The following is a 13540-nucleotide window of genomic DNA, read 5'->3' as shown; positions in this document are numbered from 1 at the left end:
TTCTGCCGCCAGAGTGCAGCAGTAACTTGTTTAGGAAACCATAGAGTAACTTGTATATACTAGGCCTTTAACAGTTTTTTGACAAGTTTTTACTATGACATTGATGCACCAAGGCGGTTGGCCTACCGCGAAACGCGAAATTTCTTTATCTGCCTCTATCGATCGAATAAGCAAGAGTGATAGAGGCAGAAACCGAACTTTCGACTGTCGTGTTTCACGGTAGGCCATGTGATTGACCAAGTGACGCATGATGTGTCATTGACGATGTCAATGAGGTTTATTTACTGTATGTGCTAGTGGTGCCACCTACGCAGAGCTTTGCCTAATATTCTCTAATTAATTATCTAAAAAAATATTTTCTCACACGATAAATTCGTCATAGAGTCAGACCAAGAAAAGTCTGCAGCGGATTTGATAGCCCACGCAGTGTTATTTCAAACGTCAAACTTCTATGAAATTATGACGTATAAAATAACATGTGCACTGCAAATCCGCTGCAGACTGTTTTTGGGCCGACTCTAAAGCAAATTTGCTTTTTGGTGAAGTACCTGCCTACATCAACGAAGAAATTCAAAGGAGCTAATATATTCTTTATAATGGCCATGTTAATGTGAAGAGAAATAACAAAACCTTAATAGTTTTTCTATAAATATTTTATTCTCATTAATGAATAACATCTACTACATGATTAACTTAAAAAGCATTTTGTGCTATCATCATGGGAATATATATAACTAAACTAGGATAAAACCACCCAATAATGGGGTTGGCCGGTCGAAGTATTTAGCAGATGGCGCCAGCATAGCTTGCCGTCAATCCATAGAATTGTGTCAAAAAAATTTTTTTTAATGGAATTTTATGCCCTGGATGCCAGCTCTTTAATCCATAGAAAAAGGGGCAAGCTATGATGGCGCCATCTATGCAAACCTTTGACAGTTGCCAACCCCATTGACACCTAAATGGGTGCCAATCGTTGGTGGGTACTTTAATTTTATTCACCCTTGAAGCCTTATCAGAGTCAAATTCTTTTGTAGGTGGAGCTTTTTGTACCACAGATACTACAATAACGGTTCGATTAGCCCAATTTATATTTCTACCCAATCATCTGGCTTTCAGTTGCTTGTAGTCACCATCAGATATATCGGAGCGGCTTAGGTGCTCAAAAATATCTGAACACGCACTATAACGAGACAATAGAGGCGTGCTCAGATATTTTTGAGCGCTCTTACCGCTCCGATATATCGGATGGTAACTACTAAAATGATAAATTGGTTATCTACTGTCATTTTAGCATCCGAGACATAAAAAACAATAAAATAAGGCAGATTAGTAATATTACAATTGCACTTATACTCTGTATCTTTAGGTATTTAAATAAAAGTAAACAATTTGTAAATTTTCGGGTAGTTATAACATTTATTGGTTAACCAACCAAATACAAAACCGCCTGGATCTGTCACTGAACAACCTGTCTTTAACCTACATTATTTGATAATGTAATGTTTTCATCTACCCTCAACTGGCTTAAGGAGCCATTTGAGGGTAGATTTTGTTTACTTTTATTAAAATACCTAAAGATACAGAGTATAGGAGTAACTTAGATGTCCAACAGATAAGTTATCCAGATTAATGAACATGTGCTCCCAAAACTTTCATTTTTAGTTTGAAAATTGGTTTTAACGAGTTTATAAATCTTAATCTAGAATTAGGTAGGTATGTTACGAACTACAAGCTATTTTTTTTAGTTTTTTCTCCATCATAAATATTATACATTGTTCAGGGGTAAAAACCTATTATAGATGTAGTGTATAATTTTTTTCCATCGTATTTTCTCGGAAACGTTCGTATTTGTAATGCTAGTTCAGTCAACCTCAGTACTTTTTGTACTGAGACTGACTGAAATAGCAAGACACGTTCGTACGTTTCCGTGATAATACGATGGAAAATAATTATACACTTCATCTGTACAAAACAAACCCGCGTGACTCCGTCATTCGGCCAATAGGATAGTACCATAGATATAAAAAAGACTATAGATTTAACCAATCGTAAAACCTTTGTGGATCTGTGGTAATATTTAATTGGGTGAATGACAAAGCCACGTAGTTTATTATTATTACTACCTCCTAAGGCCCAAGGTCCTACCTATAGTACTAAATCATTGCGACGAAATTTAAACCATATTAAAATAGTAATAGAGTTGCAATTGTTATGTTTAGTAAAATTTTCAAACAAAACAAAATCAACTCTATTCCCTGCATTATACGTTGAAATTTCAGTGGCAATTATTGGATTTTTCATTTATATGGCTGGGCCTTAGGCGGTTAAATACCTAATATAACGTCTATTGACCGTATACAACCTACGTACACGCGCCAAAAAGCTCACTTTTTCATAATTAAAAGACAAAATATATGAGATTATTAATTTGTATATACAGGTGTACCAATGTACTGTTTTGATCATTTCTTAAAATAATTGTCTACATAATTTAGATATTGTTAGAAACCAAACTTTGATATTGGTATACCATGATGTATCTTCAGAATAATATAGTCAAGGTATCAATAATGTAATTAAGCCCAAGAATGGGGCATGAATGGGGCCAGTACAGCGGTGTGACACCGCTACAACGCGATTGGTTGATGAGTTCATATCACGCGCGCGATTGGTCGCAACTAGTTGCGTTAGACTGCACGATTGGCTCGAATTCGTGAGTGACACCGCTGAACTAGTACCATTTTTAGTTCCCGTAAGGCCCGTCCTGAGATATACGTCAATGTGTAATATAGTTAACACTTTCGGTGCCAGGCGCCCCGTTTCTAGTACAAAATGAACACACACGTATTCTTGGCAGTGAATGTGTTAAGATGTCATGGACATCAAATTTAAAGACAACTACCCAATGACACTGAAAAGTACCAGTCATTGGCATCTTTTCTATAGGACAGTCACTACAGCTGCCTTGAATTCAGTTTGAAGGTGCCAACCATTGGTAGGTGTTTTCTAAAATATGTATATTAAGTAGACAATTGCATACATCTATACCTACACATTTAAATTACTTTCAATATCGTAATAGTAAAACAAATAAATATTTAAGATAATGATCTATATCTAAATACTATTACAAAATTATAGTTTCTACATTTTAAATGTAGATCCCACAGCGGAACACGCTTTTTTACTTACCTCAGATATATCTGAGCGGATAAGGTAATCACAAATATCTGCACACAGTTCTATTGTCAAAGATAAAGTGCATGCTCAGATATTATTGAACACCTTGTTCGCTCCGCTGTATCCGATGGCAATTGAATGAACAATGAACCAATGCTAATGGTATTCAAGAGCCCATATGGGCTTCCGTTTTATACTAAATACACTTACGTTCACAGATGTGACTAGCCACATACAAACATATATTAGTCAAAATAGAAAGTAAAGCTTGCACGCTGCCGCTGCTACGTAGACTCCGCCTACGCTGACTTCGCAGTAATAACGAATACATATTCCATATTAAGATCTGGGCACACCGGCTTGCGTGACGTGCACGTACGCTAAAATGTTGGAGCCGCACATGCACACGTCACGCAAGCAGTGTGCTATTACTCATAAGGATCTTTATACTACAACGCCGCACGCGCACGTTACGCACACGCAGCCGGTGTGCACAGGCCTTAATACTTGACGTAGCACTTGGCAGGAAAACTTGGCGTGGTCAAACTCAACGTTTTTACACATAGCCTAGTGGTTCCAGCTTGCTTTAGCTGTCAAGTTGTCTAAGTAAAATTTGCTTATTTTACAAGCTATATGCTTTGCCAGATTAAATTTCTTCGTGGTGCCCTAAGCAACTAATTTGCTTAAGTACGATTCCCACCGAACGGGGCGCATTTCACATTTGTACGGCCGCAAGCCGGTCGGCTGCTCGCGGACGCGGACGGCTCCGGACGGACGCCATCGCTTCTGCCATACATAATGTATAGGCACATTGAAAATGCGCTCCGGTGCCTCCAGCCGGTCGGTGGGAATCATACATTATTGTTCAATCCTGAATTGTATCCTTCTAAAGTAAATTTTCAACCTTGTCACAACGTAAAATTGTCATTTTCACAAGTTCGAAAGCTTCAATTTCCCTTTGACAGTACTACCATATTCATGACACATTGAAGACACTTTTTTAATAAATTTGTCCGTAATAACTCGTAACGTATGGTGTCTCCTTTGCCCATGGTGTTAACTGGTAGTACTTAAAGTGTATCCTTACTTGTCCTATCATGTAAACAAACACTTCTCAAAGTCACTATCACACTTTTTTCTGAAATCATACAATAATCATCACTTAAAATGTTGTTGTATAATTAAAGAAACTCAGAAAGTATTGAAACCAACCAAATAACTACTGAAAAATATCATTTCTAATAAGATTTTCATCAATAATCGCAGTAACGAAAGAATCACCTCAAAAACATGACATTGCGATGTCTAGATTGTCTATGAATCGTATTGTTGGAATGACACTTTAACGTCACGTTTGCTTACTTGATAAGACGCGTAGGGATGAATACACTACTACATACATTTATTATACTTGGTCAAGCAAATCTTGTCAGTAGCAAAAGGCGGCAAATTTGAAAAACTGTTTAGCACACTGTTTTCGAATAATTCCAAAATCGCGTGTCATGTGTTTTATCTGTGGAATGTGGATCGTGAATGACAGCCATCTTGTTTGTTTACATTCTGAATCGATGCTATTTCAAGAGAAATTTCTGCTGTCACCATTAAATACCAATATATTAAATAAGATTGTGCATGAACTGAAGCAAAGTCAAGGTGCCTACAATGTACAATGATGCTCGTTGATCGTAAATATTTGTGAAATTTGAGGTTATGATGATTACATGTTTTGGTTCGATGTACATTGCTGCTTTTCTTAGCGCAATACTGCTCTTTGACTGCCCTACTTCACTTTGCTGTACATTGCTACTGACATACTTTGCTTGACAGACTATACATCTATTATATTATTATAACTAAGTTAGTACGCACAGAAGATTAGTAAACACTAGCACTGAATAGTCTTTTTTGTGTGTTTGGGTGACGGCTGGATTAGTGATCAACCACTGCATCGCAGGATTGCCTGTTGACAAAAAAATATAGTTAGTCGTTTTTAGGGTTTTCGGGGTTACAGTGTGTGAAGACCCTAATTTGCATTAGCTTGGTTTGATTGTAGCTCAAACCTGCTTGTATGATGAGAAATTTGGGGGCGTAGTCAAAATTATAAAAGTAATAGTATTTTATACAATCGTGATATAATACAGAGCTTTTCAGTTGAATACCGTGTTTAGGCAACGAAGCTTGCTGAGTTGCCTAAGTGAGGTACGAGATTGAAAAGCTTGATTATATCACTATAATATTGTACTTACTCTTATTGTACTTTTTCTACGAGTCAACAAAAATAATACTCTAAACTAGTAGAATCATACAAACAAACCAAACCAAAAGTATACGCGAGCAGCCGCGATACCTTCGTACTGGTACGCGACCCGGCCGCCGCGTGCCGCGCTCCGGCGCGTTGATCAACGACACCTTCTCGTAACTCATGAGGCCCTGGTACTTGCTCCGCGCTAAATTCAATTTTCAGACAGTTGTTTTCTCGATTTTGGCCACCGTAGCCAATGGAGATTAACAAGCAACGCTAAGTGGTTTTCGTAGTCTATGCGCGTTCCTGATTTATGAAGTCGTTTCTACTATACAATCAATACATACATACAAACAATAAATAATTAATTTCAGCTATGGTTTTGTTTCGTCCTCTCGATCGCGGCGACGACCATAGGCGAGAACGAAATGTCCGATCGCTAGGTCTCGCTCCAACCTAAGGTTGCCGCCGCCGTCGTCGCTAGTCGCGCCTCGCCGTAAGGTACTCGGGGGGTGAGGGAGGGTAGCCGCGTGGCGGTGTATACTCACAGCCGGCCCGCACCCGCACGGCGGTGGCGCCTACATGTCGGGCGCCGCCCCCGCGGCCAGGTCCACGGCCAGGACCGCCGCGGGGGCGGCGCGCCCTCAGCTGCGCCGGTGCCGGCCCCCCCGCCGGCGACGCTCGCGCCGCACCTGCGGAGGAAACTACTGTTAGACAAGGACAGAGGGTCTAAACAGCTACACCAGAGAATACGCCCCAGCTAACAACCTGAGCTGAGCCGCCTGTAGCCCGAGTTAACCGCCTGTAAAACCCTAAGCTGAACCGCGCCACGCCGGGCCGGGCCCCGTCACCGAGAACCCCCATCGATAGACCGTCAGGAGTGTTTTGGCGCGGATCAAAAACGCGGCGAGATACGGCTTAATCTCAGGTATATCGCCTTATATCGTGACACATCAGAACGGTATCGGTTCCACGATAATGATGATTATCGTGGAACCGGCCGAAATTGGCCGTAGCGACCACTTCGACTCCTAGTTTTGTCGTGCGCCCGAAGATGGCTGACATAGCCGATCCTCGAGGTGGGCACATGAAGACACCAGCCACGTAGTGGTAGTGAATGGGAGCAGGCTAACTTGTTTTCAGCTCGTCGCATTCACAGTAGCCATCGCGACAGAGAGTTTCACAGCACAACATAAAATAATCTTTATTGCAACTTTGAGTTGTTACATAACATTGGTTCCTGGCTCTCAAAGTAGGTTTCCCTGTGTCTCAAGAGCCAGTTCCTTCCCAATTACAAGCGTAGGTAATGTTACAATGTTAGACATTTTATACTAGTGGCTCTGTGAGCTGTAGACCTCGCGAGCAGAGTTTAAAACTGAATAAATGTATGGTTCCGTTGTTTTGAAGAATTTAGAGAATCTAATTTTACCATAAAAACTTAACTATCAATTGCTTACAAAATTCGGGAATTGGTTTAGATATGCGACCTGTAGAGTAGAACATATGGACATACGAAACAATTTTTGGCTAACAGGCCAATTCAAACTTACACTGATATCAGAAAGACATCTAACTGATGTCATTTAGTTATCGTGCATTTCACTCGTTCTTGTCCGTACATGTATTGGCGCAAGCGAGACGCACGATGACTACTAAATAACATGATAAAAATATCATCCCGATGTCAGTGTACGGTCGATGCCCCTTAAGTATACACGTCGCCATACTAATTGTATAGAAAAGTGGATAGAGTTAGACCAAGAAAAGTCTGCAGAGATTTTGACAGCACACGCAGTGCCAATGTTATTTGTGTAATACCTATTCATTAGGTATGTTAACTTTAGGTAATTCAATCATTAGGTATACCGACTTTAGGTAATTCGTGCAGTAGGTGTGTTAACTTTAGGTAATTCGATCATTAGGTATACCGAATTTAGGTATTTCGTGCATTAGGTATATCAGCATTAGGTGTTTCGTGTATTAGGTATATTAGCTTTAGGTATTTCGAATATTAGGTGTTTCAACTTTAGGTAAGTCGACCATAGGTATCCTGAGCTTAGGTAAACCAGTTGTAGATGAAACGTGCAATAGGTAATTCGTTCATTAGGTGTTATGAGCTTAGGTTAATTGATCATTGGGTATTTAAAAAAATAGGTGAAACAAGCATAGGTGATTCAACATTAGGTAAATCGATTTTCGGTATTCTGATATGTAACCAAATATTCTCTATCTCCATATTTTCTCTTTTTTTTAATGCTAGTGGTAAAAATAACCAGGTTTTTTTCAAATAGGTAGGTTAGGGTTATTTTTTTTGATGACCGTATAAACGAAACTGCTCCCAGAGATAGGTAGGTTAGGGTTATTTTTTTTTGATGACCCTAAAAACGAAACTGCTCCCAGAGATAGGTAGGTTAGGGTTATTTTTTTTTTGATGACCCTAAAAACGAATCTGCTCCCAGAGATAGGTATGGTTAGAGTTATTGGCTGACAGCGTTTGGTTTTTTACTTGTAGTTTTTTAGATTATGTTTTAATTTTAGTGTTTTTGATATTTGTTGTATGTGAAATACCTACAAGTAACAAATATAATTACTACACTATTAACATACAGTAACAAGAAAATATTATCCTAGATATTTAAAAGAACGAAAACTATAAGGAAAAGATTATTTTAAAAATATTAAAAATAGGCGATTGCGGAAGAAAACCATTGGGAAAATATGGGAACGGAGTAATTGCTACCGAGAATGAATGATTTCGGGAAATTATGGGCAACGCAAAATATATGAGAACGGAGTAATTGCCTCGAAGAAAAAATGATTTTCGGAAATTATGGGCCACGCTCGCGCACGAAGCAGTTTACAGTACGGTTACCATCAGTTTGTCACTGACATATACGCCGTCGAGAACGTAATTTACTTTCTATATATCCCGTTTGCACTAATATGCGAGTGCGAGCGAGATGTATAGAAAGTAAATTACGTTCTCGACGGCGCATATGTCAGTGACAAACTGATGGTAACCGTACTGTAAACTGCTTCGTGCGCGAGCGTGGCCCATAATTTCCGAAAATCATTTTTTCTTCTAGGCAATTACTCCGTTCTCATATTTTGCGTTGCCCATAATTTCCCGAAATCATTCATTCTTGGTAGCAATTACTCCGTTCCCATATTTTCCCAATGGTTTTCTTCCGCAATCGTCTATTTTTAATATTTTTAAATTAATCTTTTCCTTATAGTTTTCGTTCTTTTAAATATCTAGGATAATATTTTCTTGTTACTGTATGTTAATAGTGTAGTAATTATATTTGTTACTTGTAGGTATTTCACATACAACAAATATCAAAAACACTAAAATTAAAACATAATCTAAAAAACTACAAGTAAAAAACCAAACGCTGTCAGCCAATAACTCTAACCATACCTATCTCTGGGAGCAGATTCGTTTTTAGGGTCATCAAAAAAAAAATAACCCTAACCTACCTATCTCTGGGAGCAGTTTCGTTTTTAGGGTCATCAAAAAAAAATAACCCTAACCTACCTATCTCTGGGAGCAGTTTCGTTTATACGGTCATCAAAAAACCGGGCAAGTGCGAGTCGGACTCGCGCACGAAGGGTTCCGTACCATAATGCAAAAAAAAAAAAACGAAAAAAAGGCAAAAAAAACGGTCACCCATCCAAGTACTGACCACTCCCGACGTTGCTTAACTTTGGTCAAAAATCACGTTTGTTGAATGGGAGCCCCATTTAAATCTTTATTTTATTCTGTTTTTAGTATTTGTTGTTATAGCGGCAACAGAAATACATCATCTGTGAAAATTTCAACTGTCTAGCTATCACGGTTCGTGAGATACAGCCGGGTGACAGACGGACGGACGGACGGACGGACGGACAGCGAAGTCTTAGTAATAGGGTCCCGTTTTACCCTTTGGGTACGGAACCCTAAAAAAAATAACCCTAACCTACCTATTTGAAAAAAACCTGGTTATTTTTACTACTAGCATTAAAAAAAAGAGAAAATATGGAGATAGAGAATATTTGGTTACATATCAGAATACCGAAAATCGATTTACCTAATGTTGAATCACCTATGCTTGTTTCACCTATTTTTTTAAATACCCAATGATCAATTAACCTAAGCTCGTAACACCTAATGAACGAATTACCTATTGCACGTTTCATCTACAACTGGTTTACCTAAGCTCAGGATACCTATGGTCGACTTACCTAAAGTTGAAACACCTAATATTCGAAATACCTAAAGCTAATATACCTAATACACGAAACACCTAATGCTGATATACCTAATGCACGAAATACCTAAATTCGGTATACCTAATGATCGAATTACCTAAAGTTAACACAGCTACTGCACGAATTACCTAAAGTCGGTATACCTAATGATTGAATTACCTAAAGTTAACATACCTAATGAACGAAATACCTAAATTCGATACACCTAATGCACAAAATACCTGAAGTCGATGAACGAAATACCTAAAATCAAAAATATAAGTATTGTTTAGTAGAATATTATTAGGGCATACAACATTAGGTATAAATTTTTTAGCCAAATCATCCAATTGGCTTACAATTTTTTATTATAATATAAGGTCTAGTCATTTGACAGAGTCGAGATAGGTGCGACGACGAGCAAAGCGAGGAGGAGCGTGTTAGGTTAACTGCGACCAAACAGTGCCAAAACCGACTTTTATTTCATCGTCATGATGTTAACTTACAAAAATTAAGTTTTTGATAAGTTAAGAAAAGATAACTAATTTTGTATTAGACTTACGAAATCATTCTACTACCTAAAAAGTAGCGTTTCAAAAAGTGTATTTTTAAGTTGTTATCCAAACAAACAGTTTCTACTGTAAGGTTGGGAAATCATACGATTTATTGGGTGGAGTTGCCACTTGATCATTCGGCACAATGATATGAATTTTGTGCTAGGTATATAGACTTTAGGTATTCCGTGCATTAGGCATATCGACATTAGGTAATTCGTTCAGGAGGTATATCAACTTTAGGTATTTCGTGCGATAGGTTTAACAGTTTTAGGTATTTCGTCCAATAGGTAAATCAAGTTTAGGTACATCGTTCATTAGGCATATCAGCTTTAAGTGTATCGTCCATTAGGTATATCAGCTATAGGTGATTCGTGCATTAGGTATAATAGCTTTAGGTGAAACGTGCAGTAGGTAAAACGTGCATTAGGTATATCGTGCATTAGGTGTTTCGTCCATTAGGTTATTTGAGCTTAGGTATTATAAACTTAGGTCAGTCAATGTTTAGGTAAAATGATCGATAGGTAATTTAAAAATAGGTGAATCAAACATAGGTGATTCAACATTAGGTAAATCAGTTTTCGGTATTCTGATATGTAACCGAATATTTAGTTAATGAAAAAAAAACCTACTGGTTATTTTAACTACTACTGGGATTAAAAAGAAAAGGGAATAAATTGAGAAAAGGAAAATTTAGTTTATGAAAAAATGTACACGAAAAATTAAATAAAGCGAAGAAATTCCACTGGGAAAAAATGAGAACGGAGTAATTGCCTCGAAGAAAAAATGATTTGCGGAAATTATGGGCCATTTTAGCGAGGCGATCCAAATTAAAAGGTTCAAAGTCTAACTAACATTATTGTCTAACTAACATTATTGTTAGTTAGACTTTGAGCCCGGGAAAGCGCAACGTACGAGCAACCTACAGCTAGTTCTAGCCCTAGGCAATGTTAACCCCTGCGATTTATGGATGGTGACCGCCCATGCTATAAACGTAAGTGGAAATTGACTCCTGGAACAGCCATGCCCTTGAACTAAAACCGCTAAAAAATGTTCAAACAAAAACTCAAACGAATACGCTTACCTCGCGCTTCGCGCTCGCTTGATCAATCAGCAATACGATGTTAAAGTGCAAAAAAAAATAAAAAAAATTGCATTTATTGGGGATCGAACCGGGTACCTATTCCCATATGCTTGCTTGTAAGCGTCTTTCCAACTGCGCTATGATAGCATTTAGATGAGCTGACGAAATTTGGTTACTTATTCTCGAGTAAGAATTTAAATATCTAATCTAAAGAGAATAAAGTGTATAGGGGACGTGCATGAACTATAGGGGGCAGCACAGGAGCCGTCAGATCTTTGGCGCGAAGCGTAGATGTGTAGTTTATGATTCCGATGTAGCCCACGAGATGGCAGAACCTACTATGTACAAGGAAACGTACTTACGAGAACGGTAGATGGTAGCACTTGCTTTGGCAATGTACATGTGCACATATGTTTCCGATTCAGGCCACAAGATGGCAGGCCCTCCAACGCGCACGGTCCCAATAGTGGGCGTGCGTGAACTATAGGGGGTAGCATAGGAGCCGTCAGATTTTTGGCGTGAGGCGTAAATGTGACGTTTATGCTTCCGATGTAGCCCACAAGATGACAGAACCTACTATGCATAAGGAAACGTACCTACAAGAACGGTAGATGGTAGAACTTGTTTTGGCAATGTACATGTTTCCGATTCAGGCCCGATTCCGATTCACAAGATGGCAGACCCTCCAACGCGCACGGTCTCTATATGTAGTAGAGGGTTATTGTCATACTAAATTTTGTAGTCACAGTAAATTTACTGCCATCTTTCGATACAGGATTAAAATTAAAATGAAAAAAAAAATATCAATAAATGTATATATGTATGGATAAGTTTTTTTTTTTTTTTTTTAGAACACCATATGATTTTGACCCATGTTCTTTTACTGATATGAGTAAAAATTGTTAAATATAAAATGGTGTCGCCATCTAGACGAGCATAGGCCAAAGGTATGGCGCCGTATATTCAAGAATCAAATTGTCTTTAAAGCGCAAAAAGCCATCATCTGTTGCAAAAAATAAACGAATGCGCTTAGCCCGCGCTTGATAAATAAAAAATAGGATTTTTTTCATTTTTTCAAAATAAAAAAATAAAATAAAAAACAACAATTGATACGAAATTTAAGAATAAAAAAATACAAAAAGTTATGTAGCAGCATACAATTACTGGGGATGGAACCAGGGACCTCCCTATGCAAACAAAAAAGCGAACGTTTGCAAAATGCGCCATGATAGTTCTTACTAAAACTGACGAAATTGAGCTACTCATTCTCAAGTAAAAACTAAATATCTAAATACCGCCGAAACCAGTGATACAAATTTTCTGAATTTTTGGCCTATTAATCTATAAACATGTCTCAAAAAGAAAAAACTCTTATGATATCGATACGACTATTTGTTTAGGCGCCAGGTATCACGACTCCGCCATTTTTAAAAATTTCCAAAAACCGGATTGACAAAAAAAAATTATTTAGTCATAAAATTCGGTCACAAAATTTCACGAGAATCGGTTAAGAATTGCGACCTGTAGAGGAGAACATCCGGACATACGAAAGCAAAATGCCCGAGTCAAAACGTAGACCTTCGCTTCGCTTCGGTCAATTACATATTTAACAATATTAAAATTAATTTTAAAGAAAGATGAAACTGTGATGTGTGTGTACGCGCGCGTGTGTGAGTATTCTGTGTGTCTGATTTTTAGAATATGTGTGTGTTTCTGTGTGTTTACGCGCGTGTGTGTCTGGTTATTTTAGATTGTATGTACTAGAACACGCTTCGTAATAGCTCTTCTGCTTCAGTATAACTTAATGATTTTAACCAAATCTTAATTTTGTTTTTTAATTGAAAATTACTAATGTTGTTTATATTAAGGGTTTTGTGTGCTTTGTTATATAAGTATGGTGCCAAAAATGAAAAATGCCTTTTAGACCATGCACTATTACAGCGAGGTACGGGGTAGTGAGCTATGCGTTTGTTGCCAAATGTGATTGTAGGGGCTATTAGTCCGTGGTATCTGCGTAATGCTTGATAAATAAAAAGTTTGCGTACACTTAAAACTTCTGCTATATTGAAAAGCATCTCAGTAGGGTATCGAAATGGAAGATAGAACATCACTTTTAAAACTGCTCGTTGTGCCCGTTCGAGCTCGATAAGATGTGTTTTGAAACACATCTTATCGAGCTCAGCAAACATGTCAGGCAAATGTGAATGCGGTTTTAGTTGCGACACCAAAAGACGAGGGCGTTACGAACCA

At 38.1% G+C, this 13540-nt stretch overlaps 1 protein-coding gene across 1 annotated transcript in view; it reads right to left on the bottom strand.

Moving 5' to 3' along the window:
- Positions 1–2590: 2590 nt before the first annotated feature.
- Positions 2591–13540, bottom strand: part of LOC134803446 (serine/arginine repetitive matrix protein 1) — a 29469-nt gene continuing 18519 nt past the window's right edge. The window contains exons 14-15 of the mRNA XM_063776263.1: positions 5971–6114; positions 2591–5140 (exon numbers count right to left, since the gene is read on the bottom strand). Of these exons, the coding sequence (XP_063632333.1) occupies positions 6067–6114 (48 nt within the window). The 3' untranslated portion in view covers positions 2591–5140; positions 5971–6066. The remainder of the gene's footprint in view (positions 5141–5970; positions 6115–13540) is intronic.

Source organism: Cydia splendana, chromosome 26 (genome assembly GCF_910591565.1).
Source record: "Cydia splendana chromosome 26, ilCydSple1.2, whole genome shotgun sequence".
NCBI classification, from domain to species: domain Eukaryota; kingdom Metazoa; phylum Arthropoda; class Insecta; order Lepidoptera; family Tortricidae; genus Cydia; species Cydia splendana.
The sequence above is the reverse complement of the archived record's forward strand: the minus strand, read 5'-3'. Positions and strand labels throughout refer to the sequence as shown.